General features: G+C 36.7%; 1 protein-coding gene across 1 annotated transcript in view; it reads left to right on the top strand.

Moving 5' to 3' along the window:
- Positions 1-1,040: 1,040 nt before the first annotated feature.
- The window catches only part of PTBP2 (polypyrimidine tract binding protein 2), a gene marked incomplete at its 5' end in the record, with an annotated part of 19,643 nt that continues 3,071 nt past the window's right edge, over positions 1,041-17,612 (top strand). Inside the window, 4 exons of the mRNA XM_009878759.1 lie at positions 1,041-1,205; positions 1,282-1,392; positions 10,934-11,129; positions 16,085-16,224. Coding sequence (XP_009877061.1) covers positions 1,041-1,205; positions 1,282-1,392; positions 10,934-11,129; positions 16,085-16,224 — 612 coding nt within the window. The remainder of the gene's footprint in view (positions 1,206-1,281; positions 1,393-10,933; positions 11,130-16,084; positions 16,225-17,612) is intronic.

Genomic DNA, 17,612 nt, shown 5'->3' with positions numbered 1-17,612 from the left:
CCCCCCACTTTCCCTTACTCATTGATTCGTTTCAGTATGAGGAGTATCATGTAAGTTGTGAGACCTGAAATTGTGTAGTAGCTAATACCTTTAAAATACACAGTATGCGTTACTATGGTGGTTATTATTTTTACCTGGCATGCTCACTTGTCTCTGTTTTGTATTGTTTTTGCTTCATAAGGCTACTGTAATGAAAGTATTAAATGGAAACCCTTTTATGTGCTTTTTCTTTCTTGGAAAAAGACATCTAATCTTTCTGATACTGTCAGCTTTGGCAGTGGAAGTGGTTACATAGATGTGTGTTTTTGTGATGTCATCATGTGGTTACCTTTGAATTTCTAAAACCTTGCTTGTGTTTAAAAACCAAAAAGTCCCACACATGGAGAGGATTTTGTTTTTCTTTTTATGAAAGAGGGTGGATAAGAGATACAAGTTTGTTTACCTCTCTGTGGATACTACGTTCTGATGCTTGTCAGTCTTTTGTATTATTTCATTGTGTTAAAACTGAGAAGTCTGGAAGTGTTTGTTTAGCATTATCCTTTTCTATTAGAGCTTTCTATATAGTAAAAAATGACAGTGAAATTTTAACTGTAATATCATCTCTTGAAAAATAGGACAAATACTTCTGCTTTCTCTAGAATTGTTGTTGTTGGTTGGGGTTCTTTGCTTTATTTTCTTTAAAGAAAGGAAAAAAAGTCTGTAAAGAGTCTTGAAACCTACAAAATCCTCACTCTATCCTTACTAGTAGAATAATAAGCTTGCTACTAGGAAGATTGATATTGGTGCCATTTGCAGCCCCTCCTTAGTGTGGCGGGATAATTGGTGTTTTCAGTTTTGCTGTCTCTTCTCACAGAGTCGAACTGCATTGCACTTACGTTGTTTAATGTCTGTAGCTCTAAGTTTTAAATAAGTGAACTATTTTGTGTTTCTGAAGTTAACTATATTAATATTGCTGATTAATTTCTAGCTGTTACATTGAAATATTAAAAATTCTGTCTTCTACTTTTCTTTTCTTTTTTTTTTTTTTGGTTTTTATTAAGCGGGCCCAAGCTGTTCTTCAGGCAGTGACCGCTGTGCAGGCAACAAATGCACCTATTAGTGGGACCACTGTTAGTGAGAGTGCGGTGACTCCAGCTCAGAGTCCAGTACTTAGAATAATTATTGACAATATGTACTATCCAGTAACCCTGGACGTTCTTCATCAGGTAAGCCAGATTTCATTTTAACTTGAGCTATGATTGGGAGGAACTCATGTATAAAACTTCACAATATTTTTGGCAGATATTCTCTAAATTTGGTGCTGTATTGAAGATAATCACATTCACAAAGAATAACCAGTTTCAAGCTTTACTGCAGTATGGTGATCCAGTAAACGCACAGCAAGCAAAACTAGTAAGTATAGTTCTATTATAAGGCTGGAGACCTTCCTGTACTCTAAACATTTGTAAAATGTTAATATAAGCATACTGACCATAGTAATGTGTCATCATCTTCCACTACTCACATGAATTTTTTGAGACTTAGATGGGAGTTATATAATGTTATATTGAGTAAAATCTGTGCTTAAAGACAATATGTTTAAGGATACTGTGTCTAAAAAGTTGTATATATCTATGACTATGAACACATTCTTTAATAAACTGTGCAGAGTTGAAATAATACGCAAGGCTGCAATAGTGAAACATCAGCTACAAGTAGAAACATGGAATGTAATGTTGATGCATAATTAATTCACTGTAAGCAACAAGTTTAGTAAGTCCATTGGATTATTGTTGGTAGATAATTTCTAATCGTCAAAACAAAGGTGATATTTGTGGATTGAATATAGGTTTGTGAAAGTATTTAATTTTAGTATCCTAAAAAAAGAGTCAACACTACATTAGAACCGTAAATGCTCGGAAGAGAGAGTGCAGTCTTACTTTGGAGACCAGACTGTGAAGAAGCTTTGCAGCAGTGACAGATGAGAGCAGGATCTTACTTTTGTTTTACTGGAAACTCTCCTATCCTGGGTAGGTGAGGCAAGTTACAGGTAACTGGTTCTATTCATTATAACAGGAGAGAGCTATGGATTACTATGGATTAGTGATGATGAGCAACAGCAGTATCTTATCTAGGTTAGATGTTTTAAATAAATTGAATGGGATGTGTTCATATCTGTGGGAATAGGAAAGTCAAACCAAAAGGGAAAGCTAGATTTTTCTAATGATAATTATTTTTTTTCAATACATAAATGGAATGATTTTATATTTTCAAACCTTCACAGTCTGGGTTTGTGGAAGGCTGATTAAAATTGATGAGTTGAAATGTTACTTGGCAGCGTAGAATGTACTTACTGCCCATAGATGACAGAATCGCTGAGAACTTGAGAAGAAAGTGAAAAGCTCAAACCTCAGACTAAGTTGGCAATAAATATATCTTAGTAGAGGAATGAAAAAATGGGTATAGTTTTATGTTGTAATGAATGATACCTATATTTTAATAAGCAACTTCATTAAATGGTGGAGAATCATAATTTTTATCCTTGTCACCAAATGAGTATTGATTAAAAAATTATGAGGTGGTCAAGACAGGGAATCAGGAGAAATGAGACATGTTTTCAAAAAGCAGAGCGTAAATAAATTTTCTCACTATTGAGAGAAATAAAGTTAACCAGAAACACGAAATCTTGCAGCTTTGAGATAATCTCCTCCTGTAAAGCCATCTGGATGTATGTGTAGCTTTGGAGTTCGATTTAAATTAAGGATATCTTTTTCAGAGATGAATAGTATCAAATATTATATCATGTTTCAGAGTAGAGGGAGATGCAAATATGTTGCTGTAATACATAAAAATTTCCTTGGATGGGATACACCATTCAGGTTTTAATTAGGTTTAAAATAGTAATACAGAAACTAGATCGGTAACCTACAATTGCTGCAGAAATTGACTTTAGTAAGTTAGATTCATATTTGAAGTATTAGATAAACAGTTGGGTGATAATGTGTTTGCAGAATGTTGTAATTCAGTATTGATTTGTGTTTGGAAAGTTACTTTTCAGTGATAGATGTTAATGCTGTTTTTAAAGTGCATTTTTTAAGTGAAATGTGACACCAAGTGATAAATCTTTCAACTTCATTTTTGAGCCTTACATATGTTATTGTAAGATTTAATGGAAGGATGACTTCTGTGAAATGGACTGTACTGATTTGAAAGTTAACGGTGTAATTCTAGGAATATGCTATAAAGAAGTAACAAAATAACAAAAGGATGAGGTATGTAGAAGTATTAAAGGAACTTAAGAATCTCTTGCTGTTGTTGACTTTGACAAACTGATGTGAGCTCCTGGGATACTATATTGGTCATTATTTTATTTATTTATTTTTTAAAAGGCATGTATTGGTTTCCCCAGTTTTGCATGTTTTGGTTAGGGTTCACTAGTGGTAGCTCATGCGTGAATGACTAAACTTCAGTGAATAACAGTGCCTCCTGCATGTATTGTCATTGTCAGAGTGATCTTGGAGCCTTAGTGACAAGCTGAAAGGATTTTATGTTTATAGTTCTGTATTCTAACCAATCTATACATAAATAGGCAAAACACTAAGAGTAGTGCCAACTGCAAGTATTGAAGAATGCTAAATATGAAGGAAGGTTTGATTTCCCCGCTACCCTCCCAAGCTAGAGTGAAATAAGTACAGTTCTTATGGTTGAACTACTGTGGTAAAACATATGATGTGCCACCAAAACGAAAATAACCTGAAGGAAGGAAACAGTCAGATGATAGGAGAAAATCCTCCAGTTAAAATGCATCTGGAAATACAGTAGAAGCAAGAGGATGTGGTAGCTACACTTAAGTTGCATGGAGTTCAAAAATAAAAGCATGGTAAAAGAATAAAGAAGTTTTCAATTTGTTTTCCATCAGTTGTTACTATAGAAGATAACGGGGAAATTTAATTTTCCACTGGCACTCTTCACAGGAAATCAGAATGTGGCCTTAATAGAAATTGAAGACTTATTAAGGAAGTTAAAGAGCAATTTGAAAAACTCAAGTAATGTAAGTACCAAGGAGAGATGCTATTCATTTGAAGGTTCTGAGAAAATAGTGACACTGACAAGAATGTACAATACGAAGCCTCTAGCCCTATGGGACCACTTTTGCTATTCGAATGAGCAAGTAGTGAAAAATTGCATTCCTACTCCACTTGCTTTGTGAAAAACTCATTTCCTGTAAAAGTAGTTTATGGCTACACTGATTCATGTTTCATCACCACCCTCAGATTGAATCATTGTAATTCGTTATACCAGCAAGCAGAGGTGAAGTTGACTTCAGGTTCTGTGCAATGCAGCAGTCTAGTCCGTGGATTGGAGAAAGTACTGAGAACTGTTGAGCTACTGTGCTGCTCCTGGTGAAACAGAAGGTGGTGTCCTGGAGATGTCTGTATCCATAAGGAGATATTAATCAAAAATAGCTACTTTTCTTAGTAAATGATCAGGACTGTCATCGTAAGCCACAAACTTGAGTACCAGTAATCTGGTATACCATGGAGTGCCAGTGTTTTTATTTGAACAGCTGGCTAATCCAGTGTTGTCTTTGTGTAAACACATCAGAAGTACTCCTGCAAAATCTTGGATATTGACAACTGTTGATGCGTCATCTATGAGGGTTGACCGAGACTCATATGTAGTGCTTGACAGTCATCATGGCCTGACATTGGTTAAAAGTATCACAAGTCTTATCAGTTTCTGTTGTAGTTGGCCAGTTGGTCCTTACTTGGTCTTTAGGTGGTTCAGAGTACTTCTGCCGTGATTGTGTTAAAGTTTGACTCTTTGTTCAAGATGTCTTCTTTCCAGTTGCTTTGAGTGACAGTTTTGGGATGGCTCTGCATTGGTAGCAGTCTGCAGAAGATCTCTGCTAGGCCACATTGCCCTTAAATCTGTAATAAGAACTTCAGGTTGCTGTTGCCAGAATAGAAGGGAACGACATCTCCAGATATTCAGCTCCAAGGCAATTATCTGTGATTTGCATTAAGGATTTTCAGGCGTCTTGAATCTTAAAAGCACAGAGTAGTGTTCAGGTAGATGGAGTACTGGCTTGTATCCATTGTATCAGAAATCAAAGGAAGTGTAACAAAGGTGTTTCTGTCATGGATTTTCCAATTTTGTAAAAAAGAATAAGATACACAGTGGATCCTTCAGTCAAGGAACTGTACATTAAAAAAAAATGAAAAAAAATCTTATTTTTGGATTTCCAAGACAGTTGTCTCAAGAGAAATCAATTTTGTTCGAATGCACATGTGTAGGATGCACTTGGGACACACCTCTCCAAGAGGTAATGACAATAGGACCTTTAGTTACTTTAAGGTACTTACTTGAGTTGTAGTATATTGTGTTAGGATTATGTGTCTTTTTCTTTTTTTTTTTCTTTTTTAATATCTTAAACTGTTATGCCCTCCTAAAGATCTTGTTTCTAGTTTCTTCTGCTTTGTGTGTTTCTGGAAGAGAGGGAGTAGAGACTGAATTTCCCTTGTTTATTTATTTAAAAGTTTGGAGAGAAGGCAGTGGTTTTGTTGACTTGCCCCTTTCTGCCACTTTTCCTTTCTGTCTAGTCTGATTTTTCTTTATTGGACCTTGGTAAATGCTTTCAAGCTGTCCTCATCCTTCAAGAGATCTCTTTCCTGTCTTGGAGCATTATCTTAGGTGCCTACAGTGCTTGACAAAGAGAAGGGCAGATACTGTTTGTGGCTTGAAGCCACGTGTCTCCAGAAATATCTGTGCTACTTCTGAATGGGGAAATGAGAACATCAATCATCAAATCATTTTCTATCTCCCAAACTTGTTTGTCTTAGGTACTGTGTATGAATTAGGTAAAGAATATTGTGAGTGACGTATCTCTCTGTGATTTTTAGAGGGCTGCCATGACTATCTGCTGTAGGGAGTTTTGTTCCACACATTCATGGTCTATGGGCAGGCCTTAGGAGAAGGTCATTAGAGCATAGTTCTTGTGAATACAGCACTTCTCGAGGGACTTCCATTTCACTAGGATTTTCAGGCATCTTGAACCCTTACCCTCAAAGTAAGAGCAGTGAATTCTATCCATTGCATCAGAAAGCCTTTTGTTAGGTGAGGAAAGCCTGAGAGAAGAAATGGTTCCAGGAATGTTCATCCTCTGCTTCTGAGGCTACTGATAGCTCTAACTCTTACCTGCATGAGGCTGCATCTGAAAGCTGCATTAGTCATTTAGGGCGCTGCAGCATTGTTTGTAGGGTGCTTTTGCCGTCCCAGGTCACCTTTGCTGCTGTTTCCACTTCTCTCAACTTTCACAGTCACATTGGAAAATGAGACATCCTAGTGTCATGAGTATGTGTTGACTAGACAGAAATTCCTACTGTGTGTGGTTGTCTGCAGCAGCAGCAGGAGAAAATACTGTTTATTGAACTCTTATTTTTTTTAATTCCTCTTTCCCCACCCCTCCCTTCCTTTTTTTCCCCATTGAAATACTCTCTTGTCTCACCTCTTACTCTGTGGTATCTTCTGTCAGTCAGCAGTTTTTATCTTTTCATCCTCCTGGCTGCTATGAGCAATAAGAGAGGGTGATTTGACATTATTTTTGAGAAATGGGGGAGTATTTGTGCTTTGTGGTGCAGGCCTCCATTTTGTTGAAATTATTCCCTGTATGGACATTTTTTACTATCCTGCACTCAGGAGTGCTCCATTCTGAATACTTGTGACTTTCCAGGCTATTTCTGTTATTTTCTGTGTTGTTAGGCCTTGCTTGCTTATTCTTGCCTTCAGCGAAATGTGCTGCCTTGAGACACGTGCAGATTTTGGATTCTTTGTGCATATAACCCCAGTTGTTAAGACACTCCCTAAATACTTTGAATGTTTATTTTGAAGTAGTTGCCTAGGAATACTAGCTTCTTTACAGCTAATACGGAGGATTGTGATTTTATTTCTGCTTTGCTCCCTTTCCTAACTGCTGTAGCTGATGCAGAACCATGCAGCATATGTAGTGTTTAGGAGGCATCTTTTTGTTTGTTGTGTGTGTTGGGTTTTTTTGGTTGGTTTGTTTTGGTTTTTTTTTGGTGGTAGTGTTTTTCTTTTCCCCAAAACAGTCAAAGTGGCTATAGAGGGACTTGTACAGATGATAGTGTGTCTGCACTATGGAGTTGGGGTTATTGTGTCAGTTCAGGCATGTTTCCCTCCCCTTGGTTTGTGTGTTAGTCTGAACTGAGAAGGGGATTTTTGTTTGTTATTTTGCAAGTGTTTTCTGCTGATCTTCTGTGTATTCTTACTAACTGTCTTGTTTGTGTACTTCTAAATACCATGGTTTTTTTCAAGAATCTTTATCTTGGCTGGAGGTGAGCCACTGATCAGAGTCATTTTCGCCCTTGAGAAAGTCCAAAAGAAGGGCACTTTTTAGTAGGATACTTTTTAGGGAGGGAAGGCAGGCAAGGGACCTGGAGATGATTTGGTATCGTTGCACTCTTAATATCACATGTCATCAGTTTTGGTACTTCTGCTGTTGGGCTTAATTAATGGATTTCCTGGCACAAGATAAAGAATGATACAGAATGATTTTGTAGTCCCATGATACTTGTTCTCCTTGGTTTGGTATGTGTGTGGTGTGATACTGTGTCACATCTGAATGTGTGTAGAGATAAATGCTCGAAGAAACAGAAGTTTCGTAGCAGTAGCTAGAGCTCCTTCTCTGTGCATTCACTAACAGTATGGCTACTGCCTTTTCATTTTTTTCTGTTTGAGAGGAACAGGATTTGAGGGTTTGCTACATTCTTTTATTGCCGTGTATAAGAAGGAGCTAAGGACACACATTCCTTGTTGGGACTTCTCGTTTCAATAGCTAACCTTGGGAAAAAAAAAACCCCAAAACTAGTTGTTGGTAGTCTTTCTTGCATTGCTTTTGGAGGTCTATCATGCTGCTAGTAGACATGGGTGGGGTGGGGTTTTTTTGGTTTTGATCTGTTGCCAGGAGCCTTTCCCAAAGTGTGACAGTGCTCATTAAGAGTGCATCTCCTTCCTTTCTGGTTCAGGATGTTCTGTCAGACTCTGTGTCCCAACTCCAAGGGTTTTCTCTTGTGCACTATTCTTTTGTATGAGCTTTTGGTCGTATTCTTTTGTACGTACTTTCTGTCACTTTAATTTTGTCAGAAAGAGAAAGCTTTACTTTTTCGATATAAGTTTAATTGCTTATGCATCTCCCCTTAAACGCTGACTACTCTGGAAACTTCAAACAGAGTTATATTTTGGTTTGCTGCTTTTGAGGACTAAAGTCATAACAGCCTTCTGCCAGCCGTAAATCAGTGCATCTACAGACTCCACACAGAGGTATAATATTAATTTTAATTGTATTTTAGAAACTTAGAGCTTTATGTCATGGTCCTGTGATTGGGACAAAGCTAAAGGATACTGCTGCCTTTTGGTCTCATCCAGACCTAGTTTTCTTCATTATGTGAATGGATATTTCCTTGATGGCAGTGGCATTGTCTTTAACAATAAGTAACCTTTGGCTATGTAAACTGGACCTACCTTTAATCCATATCTTAGTGGATTTTAGAAGATAAGTCTTCTAAAAGTGGTGACTACTTCTCAGTGTATACTTTTTTAGATGTAAGCGTTCAGGAGAGATTCTCTTCCCAAATACCGGCATGAAGAGTTTTAGATTCTACTTTGTCACTGCATATATAAGAATGGCAAATTCTGTGTTCTGTAATGGTGATGCCCACCCTCCCCAACAATACAGAATTAATCCTCAGCTTGTATTCTCTAAATCTGAATTCTTTTAATATATGAATTCTATGAGTGAAGAGTGTGCTGCAGCCAACAGGATGCTGGATCGCATCAACAAGGGCATCCCCAGCAGGGATACAGTCATTGTCCCACTCTACTCGGTGCTTGTCAGATCACACCTGGAGCACTGTTCAGTTTCGATGACTGCTATACAGAAAAATGTGGTCCAGAGAAGGGCCAAAAGGGTGATCAGAGGAGTGGGAAGCCAGGCATATGAGGAAACAATTGGGTTTATTCAGCCTTGAGAAAAGAGTGCTTAGGGGAGACCACGTTCTGTGTTCCCTCATGTTCCAATATTTAAAGGATGGATGCAAAGAAGATGGACATTCCCTTTCTACGAGAAGTCACATGGGAAAGATGAGGGATAATGTGTACAAGTTACTCCAGGAGAGATTCTCATTACACACAAGAAGAAAATATTTCACAGTGCGGACAGTCAGCTTTTGGAAAAATCTCCCCAGGTAGATGGTGGATTCCCCAACCTTGGATGGTTTTAAGATTCAGCTGGATAGGGTCTGGGGCCATCTTGTCAAGACTGTGCTTTTGCTAAGGAAGTTTGGACCAGATGATCCTTGAGGTCTCTTCCAACCTGGTATTTTATGATTCTATGAATTTTCCTTACCAGTATTTTAGAAAGCGTCATTTAAGCTGGGTTTCAAACACAGGAGTTTCTCTTGAATTGCAAAGTGTTTGTTGAGATGATGTCTAGATTGTCAGGTTCCTATACTTTTTTTTTTGGTGGTGTTATTTTGTGTTCCCATTACTTGGTAGTTCTGATAATACTGACTTACTTATTCTTGTACTTTGACTGCTAATGGCAGTAATTCTTTTAAGTGATTTCATGACCCCTGGAGATGTCAGCTGTGATAATGCATTTTGTAGGAAGAGATGGCCATGCTGGCCTAGACCTAGCAGAGGGGTGTCTACATGATGTTCGCTTTCCAGATGCATCACTGCATGAAAATAGCTATGTTGCTTCCATACCCAGCAGGCACACTAGGTTCATGCAGTGCGTGGCTCAAAATAGTAAGTCCTACCAGAACTTGAATGTGTTGGAAAATGTATTGCAGATGTAACCAACCTAGCTCTGCGAGAGCTAGCTCAGGGCCAGAAGTGGTGCATTTCAGCCCAACATTAATCATGAGAAACAAAAGATCCAATTTCTCTATTGGAAAGTGTGATTTATTTGGGGTTTTTTGACCACATGTGTATATATAAGGTAATTCTATATTTAACACGACAACTTGATTGAATAGATTAATTTTTGATTTCAGCTGTGTCTTCACTTCTTGGCATTTGTTGAGAATTTAAACCAAATTAGTTGCAGAAGTTTCCGTTTTTTAAATCTTCTGTATTTACGTATTAGTGATTCAAGTGAAAGGAAGATATGTCTAGAAGGTAAATGGAATAAAATCTGAGTATATCGATTTTCCTGATGTGTAATGAAGATGGGCAAAACATATACAATTACAACTTACTAGAGAGTGTTTTCATGGAGGTCTAAGTGGTGTCAATTGTTAAGAGTTTATGTGAATTTTACTGTTAATAGGCATATCCTTCCAGAAGTACCGATTAATTGTGAAAATAGGATTTTTTAAAAAAATGTTGGTAAGTGTTAGATTAGCAGTTCAAGTTGGTTTTCTCTCAATTTTGGCACTAATTACCTTTAAAGGGAGAAGCAAAAACATGAAGAATCAATGTAAATATTCTTCTTTAACAGATAGCTGTGTAACATGGTATTTAAGTCTACATTTTAATTTTTTTTCCTCTGGTCAACTTTCCATATCTAAGAGTGCTTGTGTGATTCTGAATTTTTTTTTTTCCTTTGAGAAATTTATTTACTACTATGTCTGAATTAAAGCTGTACTGTGGAATACAAGTTAATTGACAATATTAAACAGGCTCACTTTTGACAGCATTAAGATATATCTTGCCACTTCGGTGCATGAACAGTTTCTAGGTAAGAGAAGTAAACATCGAGCTTCCTGGAATCATGTTAAGAGAGGTTAATGCATTTTAATCTTAATTGGTTTTAAGCTAGATAGTAAGACGGATAAATATCTATACGCTGACCTTGTTTGGGGTTTGTTTTTTTTAAAAAAAGTTGTGCAACCAACCTGTATTTTTTGAATAAATTGACTCCTTTTTCTAGGCCTTAGATGGTCAAAATATTTATAATGCTTGCTGTACTCTACGGATTGATTTTTCTAAATTGGTGAATTTGAATGTGAAGTACAACAACGATAAAAGCAGGGACTACACTCGTCCTGATCTTCCGTCTGGTGATGGACAGCCAGCGCTGGACCCAGCTATTGCTGCAGCATTTGCAAAGGAGACCTCTCTTCTAGGTATGATTCTGACTGTTCATTTGTATTTCAGAGCCACTTGATCAAAATGTTTATTAATCTTCCTAATAATTAAAGATCTTAAATTTTTATAGCATCCAAAGGTCTGTTGAGGGTTCCATCTATATTGTGATGTAGTAACACAATTATATTATCTTTCAAAGTCCTGCATAAATGAATAAAGGAACGGATGATAAAATGAGGAATGCACAGGGTATAAGGAAAAGCCAAGTTAGTCCTTCCTTTTATTCCCAGATCTGTCTTCCCCTCTTTCAGTGTTCCTGTCAGCTGCTGCTGCCCACCTTGCCCACCCTCACACCCAAGTTTGTAACAGAGACTTAACATGATTTGCATGTGTCATTCATGCTAATGCTTATTTGTAATACCTAATTATGAACATAACATGTTGTTGATTTCCTTCAATGAGGAAAAATTATACTTTTTCTTTAATAAGACTCCCTTTGTGTATATTAAATGTTTTTGCTGGTGAAATTATGAAGTTGGCAGTCTTATTAGCTAACTAATTATTTTAATTTTCACACTCTGTATGGACCTTTTAAAATATGCTGGTTTTCCAAGCAGCAGGAAAAATAAAAAGCATGTGACGTGAGTAACATTCATTGTGGCTGTAAAAGATTTTCAGAGCATCGGTGACGTCAGTCATATTTATTTTGATGAATAGTGATTATATATCATGGTTATTTTTCTCTTCTGTAAAAGCATTCATTGTCTTGAGAGGGACTTCAGGGAGATGGGTGCGTTTTTTGACTCTGCTTGTGGCCAGTTTGGCTAGCTTGCTGTATTGTATCTCCGCATCATCTGTCAAATAAGGTTGATTTTACAGTGGGGATTTTTTTGTTTGTTGTTTGGGTTTTGAACTGGGTTTGGTTTTTGTGTTTTTTCCTAGTTGCCTTTGTTTCTTTGTTTTTACAGAATTTGAGCTTTGGAGTTAAAAAACTTCACAAAAAGGCTCCATAGTACTATGGTGCCATAGCCATTTGTTTAGTTGTTAAAATAGGAATGGTGCTTGTTTGAATATGGAAGAACAGGGTTCTCTTTCTGAGCTGCCTACTGTGCAGAAAGCATGAAATGCAAGTGACATAAATAAGAAGGGATAAAGGACAGAAAAAAGCCTAAATGGACGCTTGTGTGTGCAATTTATAGCTTTATTTTTATTCAGATACTCGCAAAAAGAAAGGGTGAGGTGAGAACACTTAAAAGTTGAGAGAGTTAGGATGGAGGCTGGCAAACTATAATGTCTGAAATACAGCAGAATGATAGCAGCGACCTTCCTTCTGCCTCTTAATATTTTAATTCCTTTTATGCGCTTTAGAATTCTTATTTCTGTATTGTCCATAGAGATATCTTCAGAGTGTACTCAGTCAGAGTTTCTGCTGTGCCCTGTTCAGAAATGGTTCCCAAAGGGTGTGTTTCTCCATGAAAGAGCAGAGCTCCATTTTGAGCTTAATTTGATGCTCTTCGGGTTCTTCTGCGTGCTCAAAAGAATGCCATAAGTTGAACCTGTGGCATTCTTGTTAAAATTCTTGCTCTCGCTCTTCTTTTACACGTATATAATGAGATCACTAACAGAAATGTGGTATGGATTCTGTTCTGACTTTCGCTTATGTTATGCTGTTATATGGTGGATGGTTGTGCAACTTGTGTGCCTTTCTGTTGACTCTTTAACAGTATCCTATAATTCATATGTCAGAAGTGATGTTTAGGTTTGTATCTGTATTAATACTAAGCCATTACAACATCTCACTTTCCTTATGGATGGAATTAACCCTCCTTTTTAGTAAATGTGACTGTGATATATTATATTAACACTTGTAGCTTTGTAAGCTTTATGCAGGGATTTTAAAAGAACCTGCTGTCTTGTCCAAACCCATCCAGGTTAAGTACAAGAAGCAGGCCTGTAGGAAGTACAAAAAATGGTTACTTGACAGTAAACACCCAAACAAGGTTAATTATGGGACTGGGAACTAAATCCAGGTCTCTGTCACAGTTAGGAATACCTGTATTAAGGTGACTACTGCTGGCTATAGTTTTCACACAAGTTCATTATGTATATTTAGTGTTTCTTTAATATGCCTTTTATTAAATTGGCATTACTAATTTGCATGTCATAAGCCACACAAAAGATGCACTGAGGGGTATTAACCAGTATGACATGCTATGTTTAAACTTCATTGAGGAAGAAGACCTCAAAAGGCCAGGAAGAAGTCGTATATTATTTTTATGTTTTCAGTAATACTCAGGAAAAACCAAAAACCTGATATCTGTAATTGTTGACAGCTAGAATAAAGCCAGTGACAAAGCTTTCTAGTACTGGTTGATCATGTTGACAAAGTAGCTAACATTTCTAGTTTCAGATTGTCTTCACATATTAAACAGTATCGTGCATGATAACTAATGATCGTAATACAAGTTGTTCTTATTTCTTGTTTATTAGAATTTTTTGACCTGTTTTAATCAGAATGGCGAATCAGAGTGCAAATCAAATAAATGATTGTTGCCCACATGCATCATTACTCATTTGTCTACTACATTTTCAGATGTGATGTCAGAAGTCTTTGAGACTGTAAATTGGATATGTTTTCAATGAGTCTTATCTTTTGAAAGAAGCAGAAAATCACTAATGGACAAAACGGGCTGGTTTCAAATGAATTATCAGAAGCAGGTGGTTGATTTTTTTTTCTTTTTCTTTTTTTACCACCTCATGTATGAACAGATATACACATTCTTCCCCCCACAAGGTACTGAAGACCTTACAGAAAAAAACCTGTGAATAAAGAGCAACTGCATTTTACTGAACTGCAACAAACAAAAACTGCAACAAACAAAAGACTTTAAATAAAAACTGCTTACAATTGGAAATATTAGTATGTAATAATACTTTAACTCTGATTTAGGTATTTATTTAATATTACCTAAGAATGTCCTGTAGAGAGTCTGATGCTGTGTCGAATTTTGCCTTTTTGTGTGAATTACTCAGTTGTGCTTTGCCCAACTATGGAAAGTCATAAGAACTTCACTAGTCATCTTTAGATTGCTGTATTCCTAAAAATACTGGTCTGACTTAAAGCTTCTAAACTTAGAGAGAGCTACACTGCTAGACACACTAAAACATATGAAATGCTCACTAGAGCATTGACATTTCCTAATGATACCTAAATGATTGCTACTCACCTGGTAGAAAATAAGTTGTTTTCCTTCATGTGGACAGCCATCAGACCTTCACATTTCTGTCAGTATGATTTCGGCAGTAGTTGAGTGTAAACAAACATGGCATTCAGTATATGCTATACAAGGCAATCAAAAGTGCATTTTCAGTTTTTTTATACAGAATTGGATTTATTGTTTTTAATTACTTGAGGAGTTTAATTTGATGTTCACAGGTTTCCCAGTATTTTACAGCCTTGTTTGTGGAATAAATGTCTTGCTTCTTCTACAGGGGTGCTTTCTTTAACTACATCCTTCCTTAATTGTTTCTTAGTGGAAGTAAAACTGTGTTCTTCAGCTTTAACCTAGTGACAATACATGTGTCATTTTTATGTTAGATTTTTTTGTCTTGCTATTAGTATATATAAGTATATAGTATTACTTTTCCACACAGAATGGGTTTTGAGAAACAAAGCTGCTGTGCTTGGACTAGCAGTGGTCCATCTGTTTTCATATCCTTTTTCTGACAGCTAGTGTACTTCTGCGTTCCCTGAGTGGAGACCTAGCGCAGCCCTCGGAAGGGGCGGTCCTGCAGGGCCGTACCCGAGGGCAGTGCCTTCCTAACCCCCAGGGAGCTACTACTTGGCTTACATGATGAAGCATGTCGTATGTCACACTTTATTGTGTACTTAATGTTGTTTCCGTAGACCATCTAATGCAGTCTTAGATCTAGTAACTGTTTTTACAAGGTAGAAGGGAGAAAGACAGGATAAGGGTTTCCCTTCTCTTTATGTATTGTAGTCTGTTCCATGAATACCACATATAATGCAGTAACAGATCATATTTCTTGTCTTTTGATTCAAGTAGATTTTCCCTTTATCTTGTGGCATGAGGGATGACTGGAATTGTCATTATTCACAACTCTCTGTTCCTTTGATTTGACCGTTGAATACTAACATTTTTAATGTTTATCAGAAGGCATTCCATATCTTTAATTTCCTTTCTTGGGACACTTACTGTTTTTTATTCTTTATGTGCTTTGACATGAAATGACCAGAAAATATTTTTCAATGCTTGATCAGTAATACTGCTATGCACTATTGCAAAGTAGTGATGGATGCCCTGTTTCCTTTGAGGTGTCCTTTGTCCAGCCCAACAAAATATGTATCTTTTTAAAATAGTAAATATATTTTTCACAAATGTGTAAGTGTAATACAACATAAATAGCCAGAATGAAGATAGACATACCCAAATCTGAGAACCCAATTGCAGAAGAAAACAAAACACTGAAGTTATACATCTTTATTATTTATTACACATTTTGCGATGTCAGTGACCTTTTACTGAACTATGTAAAATGTGCAAATAAAATTGTAATCGAAGATAAAGCTGTTCCTATGTAAGCTATATATAGTGCACATGGATCACAAGAACGTTTCACAGATCCTGGAAGTAGCACACTTGCTTAGTGCCCCAGTGATGAGACGTAAAATGAACCGATCTCTACAGGATCGGGGTATCTGTGAAGAGGAGAACTAAAAGCACAGCTGAAGTTTAGCAAACGGTAACACACTTCTTCAGGGAATTGGATTACAAAAGCCATAGAGCATAATTAGTGGTGCTGCCTTGGTTCTTGCATTTAGAAGGTTACCTCCTCACCTCATTTTACTAAAGGGTTGGTGTTGTATATTTAGTCTGAAGCATCAAGTACTAATATAGGTACTTTTTCTAAAATGACTTGTGTGTGTTTCGTAAAATATGCTTTATTTTAAAATTAGGGCTTCCTGTTGCAGCTGTTCCAGGAGCTCTGAGTCCTTTGGCTATTCCAAATGCTGCTGCTGCAGCCGCAGCAGCTGCTGCTGGCCGTGTGGGAATGCCTGGAGTTTCAGCTGGTGGCAATACAGTCCTCCTGGTTAGCAATTTAAATGAAGAGGTCAGTGAAACAGTTGTACTCTTTTTTCCTCTGTAGTCACATTTCATTTGTCAATATTTTATAATTTCTTTGCATTTGACCTCTTACATTTGGATTTGAAGCTCAAAGTGTTTTTGCTGTTATTTTGATTTTTATATTTTTTAATAATCCCCTCAAGTTAATTTTAAAGCTGCTTTTGTTAAATACTTTTGTTTTCCCAGGTAGCTAACAACTTAAAATGCCCTTTGATAGTTGGCTACCTATTTTTTCTAAGAAAAATGTGGTAACTGCTGCATGTTCGACATGAATTGAAAGCTTTGTTTTTACAAAATAGTAAATATGCTTTCTTTTGCAATTATCATGTAAACTGGGATTTCTATTTTGTTTCTTCTAATTGTTCGCTGTTTCATTTCATGCTTGTTTCTCACATTTTAAGGTCTTAATTTATGTGAACTACTCTAACACATTTTTCTTTAAAGGTTCTCCCAAAGATCTTGACGAAGCACTCTTCCAGTCTCTCTTAGTAATTTTTTTCTTTGCAGTTACTCATTTGTTTTTAAAAAAAATAATAAAAATAATGGTGGCAAAGCATTTTCACCTTAACTGTATATTTCTTGCTAACTCTGAAATCTAAAGGGGTTTATTTAGTTTTGCATTTTCACTGTCCTTTATGTTTATTTTGATGGCTGTGAAAGCTGGTATGAAATGTGGGGAGTTTGTATCAGTCTAGCTGTTCCATTTTTAACTGGCCTCTGTCACTGTAAATCATTAAGCTTTTTTTATCATCTGGTACTATTTTGTCATCCACAGTCTTGCATGTTAAAATGTTTTAGATCAGAGTGCCATTTTGAAAGATTTTTTTGCCTGCATTTCATAACCAGCCATGCTTACGCAGTTAAAAGTTCAAAGTTTAAAATTTCTATTGCATGCTTTTTTTTTATTTATTTTCATGTTGAGATGAAAAGCTGTAGTTTACTCTTGATATGGATGTACTTTACCCATATTTGTCTTGGGTGACTACATTTTACTCAGTTTTTCTTGTACAGTACATAAACCAACCATTTTCTGACCAAATTCCTGCATTTCCTATGTACTGACCTATATTTTATTTTCTTTTGTTCCCCACTTCCTTATTTTTTTTCTTCTGCATTGCTGTATCCCCCTCCCCATTTCATCCTTTTCCCTTTGTGTTCAACTTCCCTTTCCTTGTCTTTACCCAAATTCCCGTGCCCTTCCCTGTCTTACCCTTCTCGTCTTTGTCTGTGTTCCCGTCTTCATTCCCTATGTTCATGCTTCTGTGCTTGAACAAAATGTTCCTCGGACCAACTTGCCCCAATTAACCGCCTTGAAACCATGATCCATGACCACCTCACCATTCTGCGGGAACCACCCTTCGTTATGGATGATCT

The sequence above is a fragment of the Apaloderma vittatum genome, unplaced genomic scaffold, assembly GCF_000703405.1.
Source record: "Apaloderma vittatum isolate BGI_N311 unplaced genomic scaffold, ASM70340v1 scaffold44221, whole genome shotgun sequence".
Classification (NCBI taxonomy): domain Eukaryota; kingdom Metazoa; phylum Chordata; class Aves; order Trogoniformes; family Trogonidae; genus Apaloderma; species Apaloderma vittatum.
This window is presented reverse-complemented; position numbering and strand designations above follow the sequence as displayed.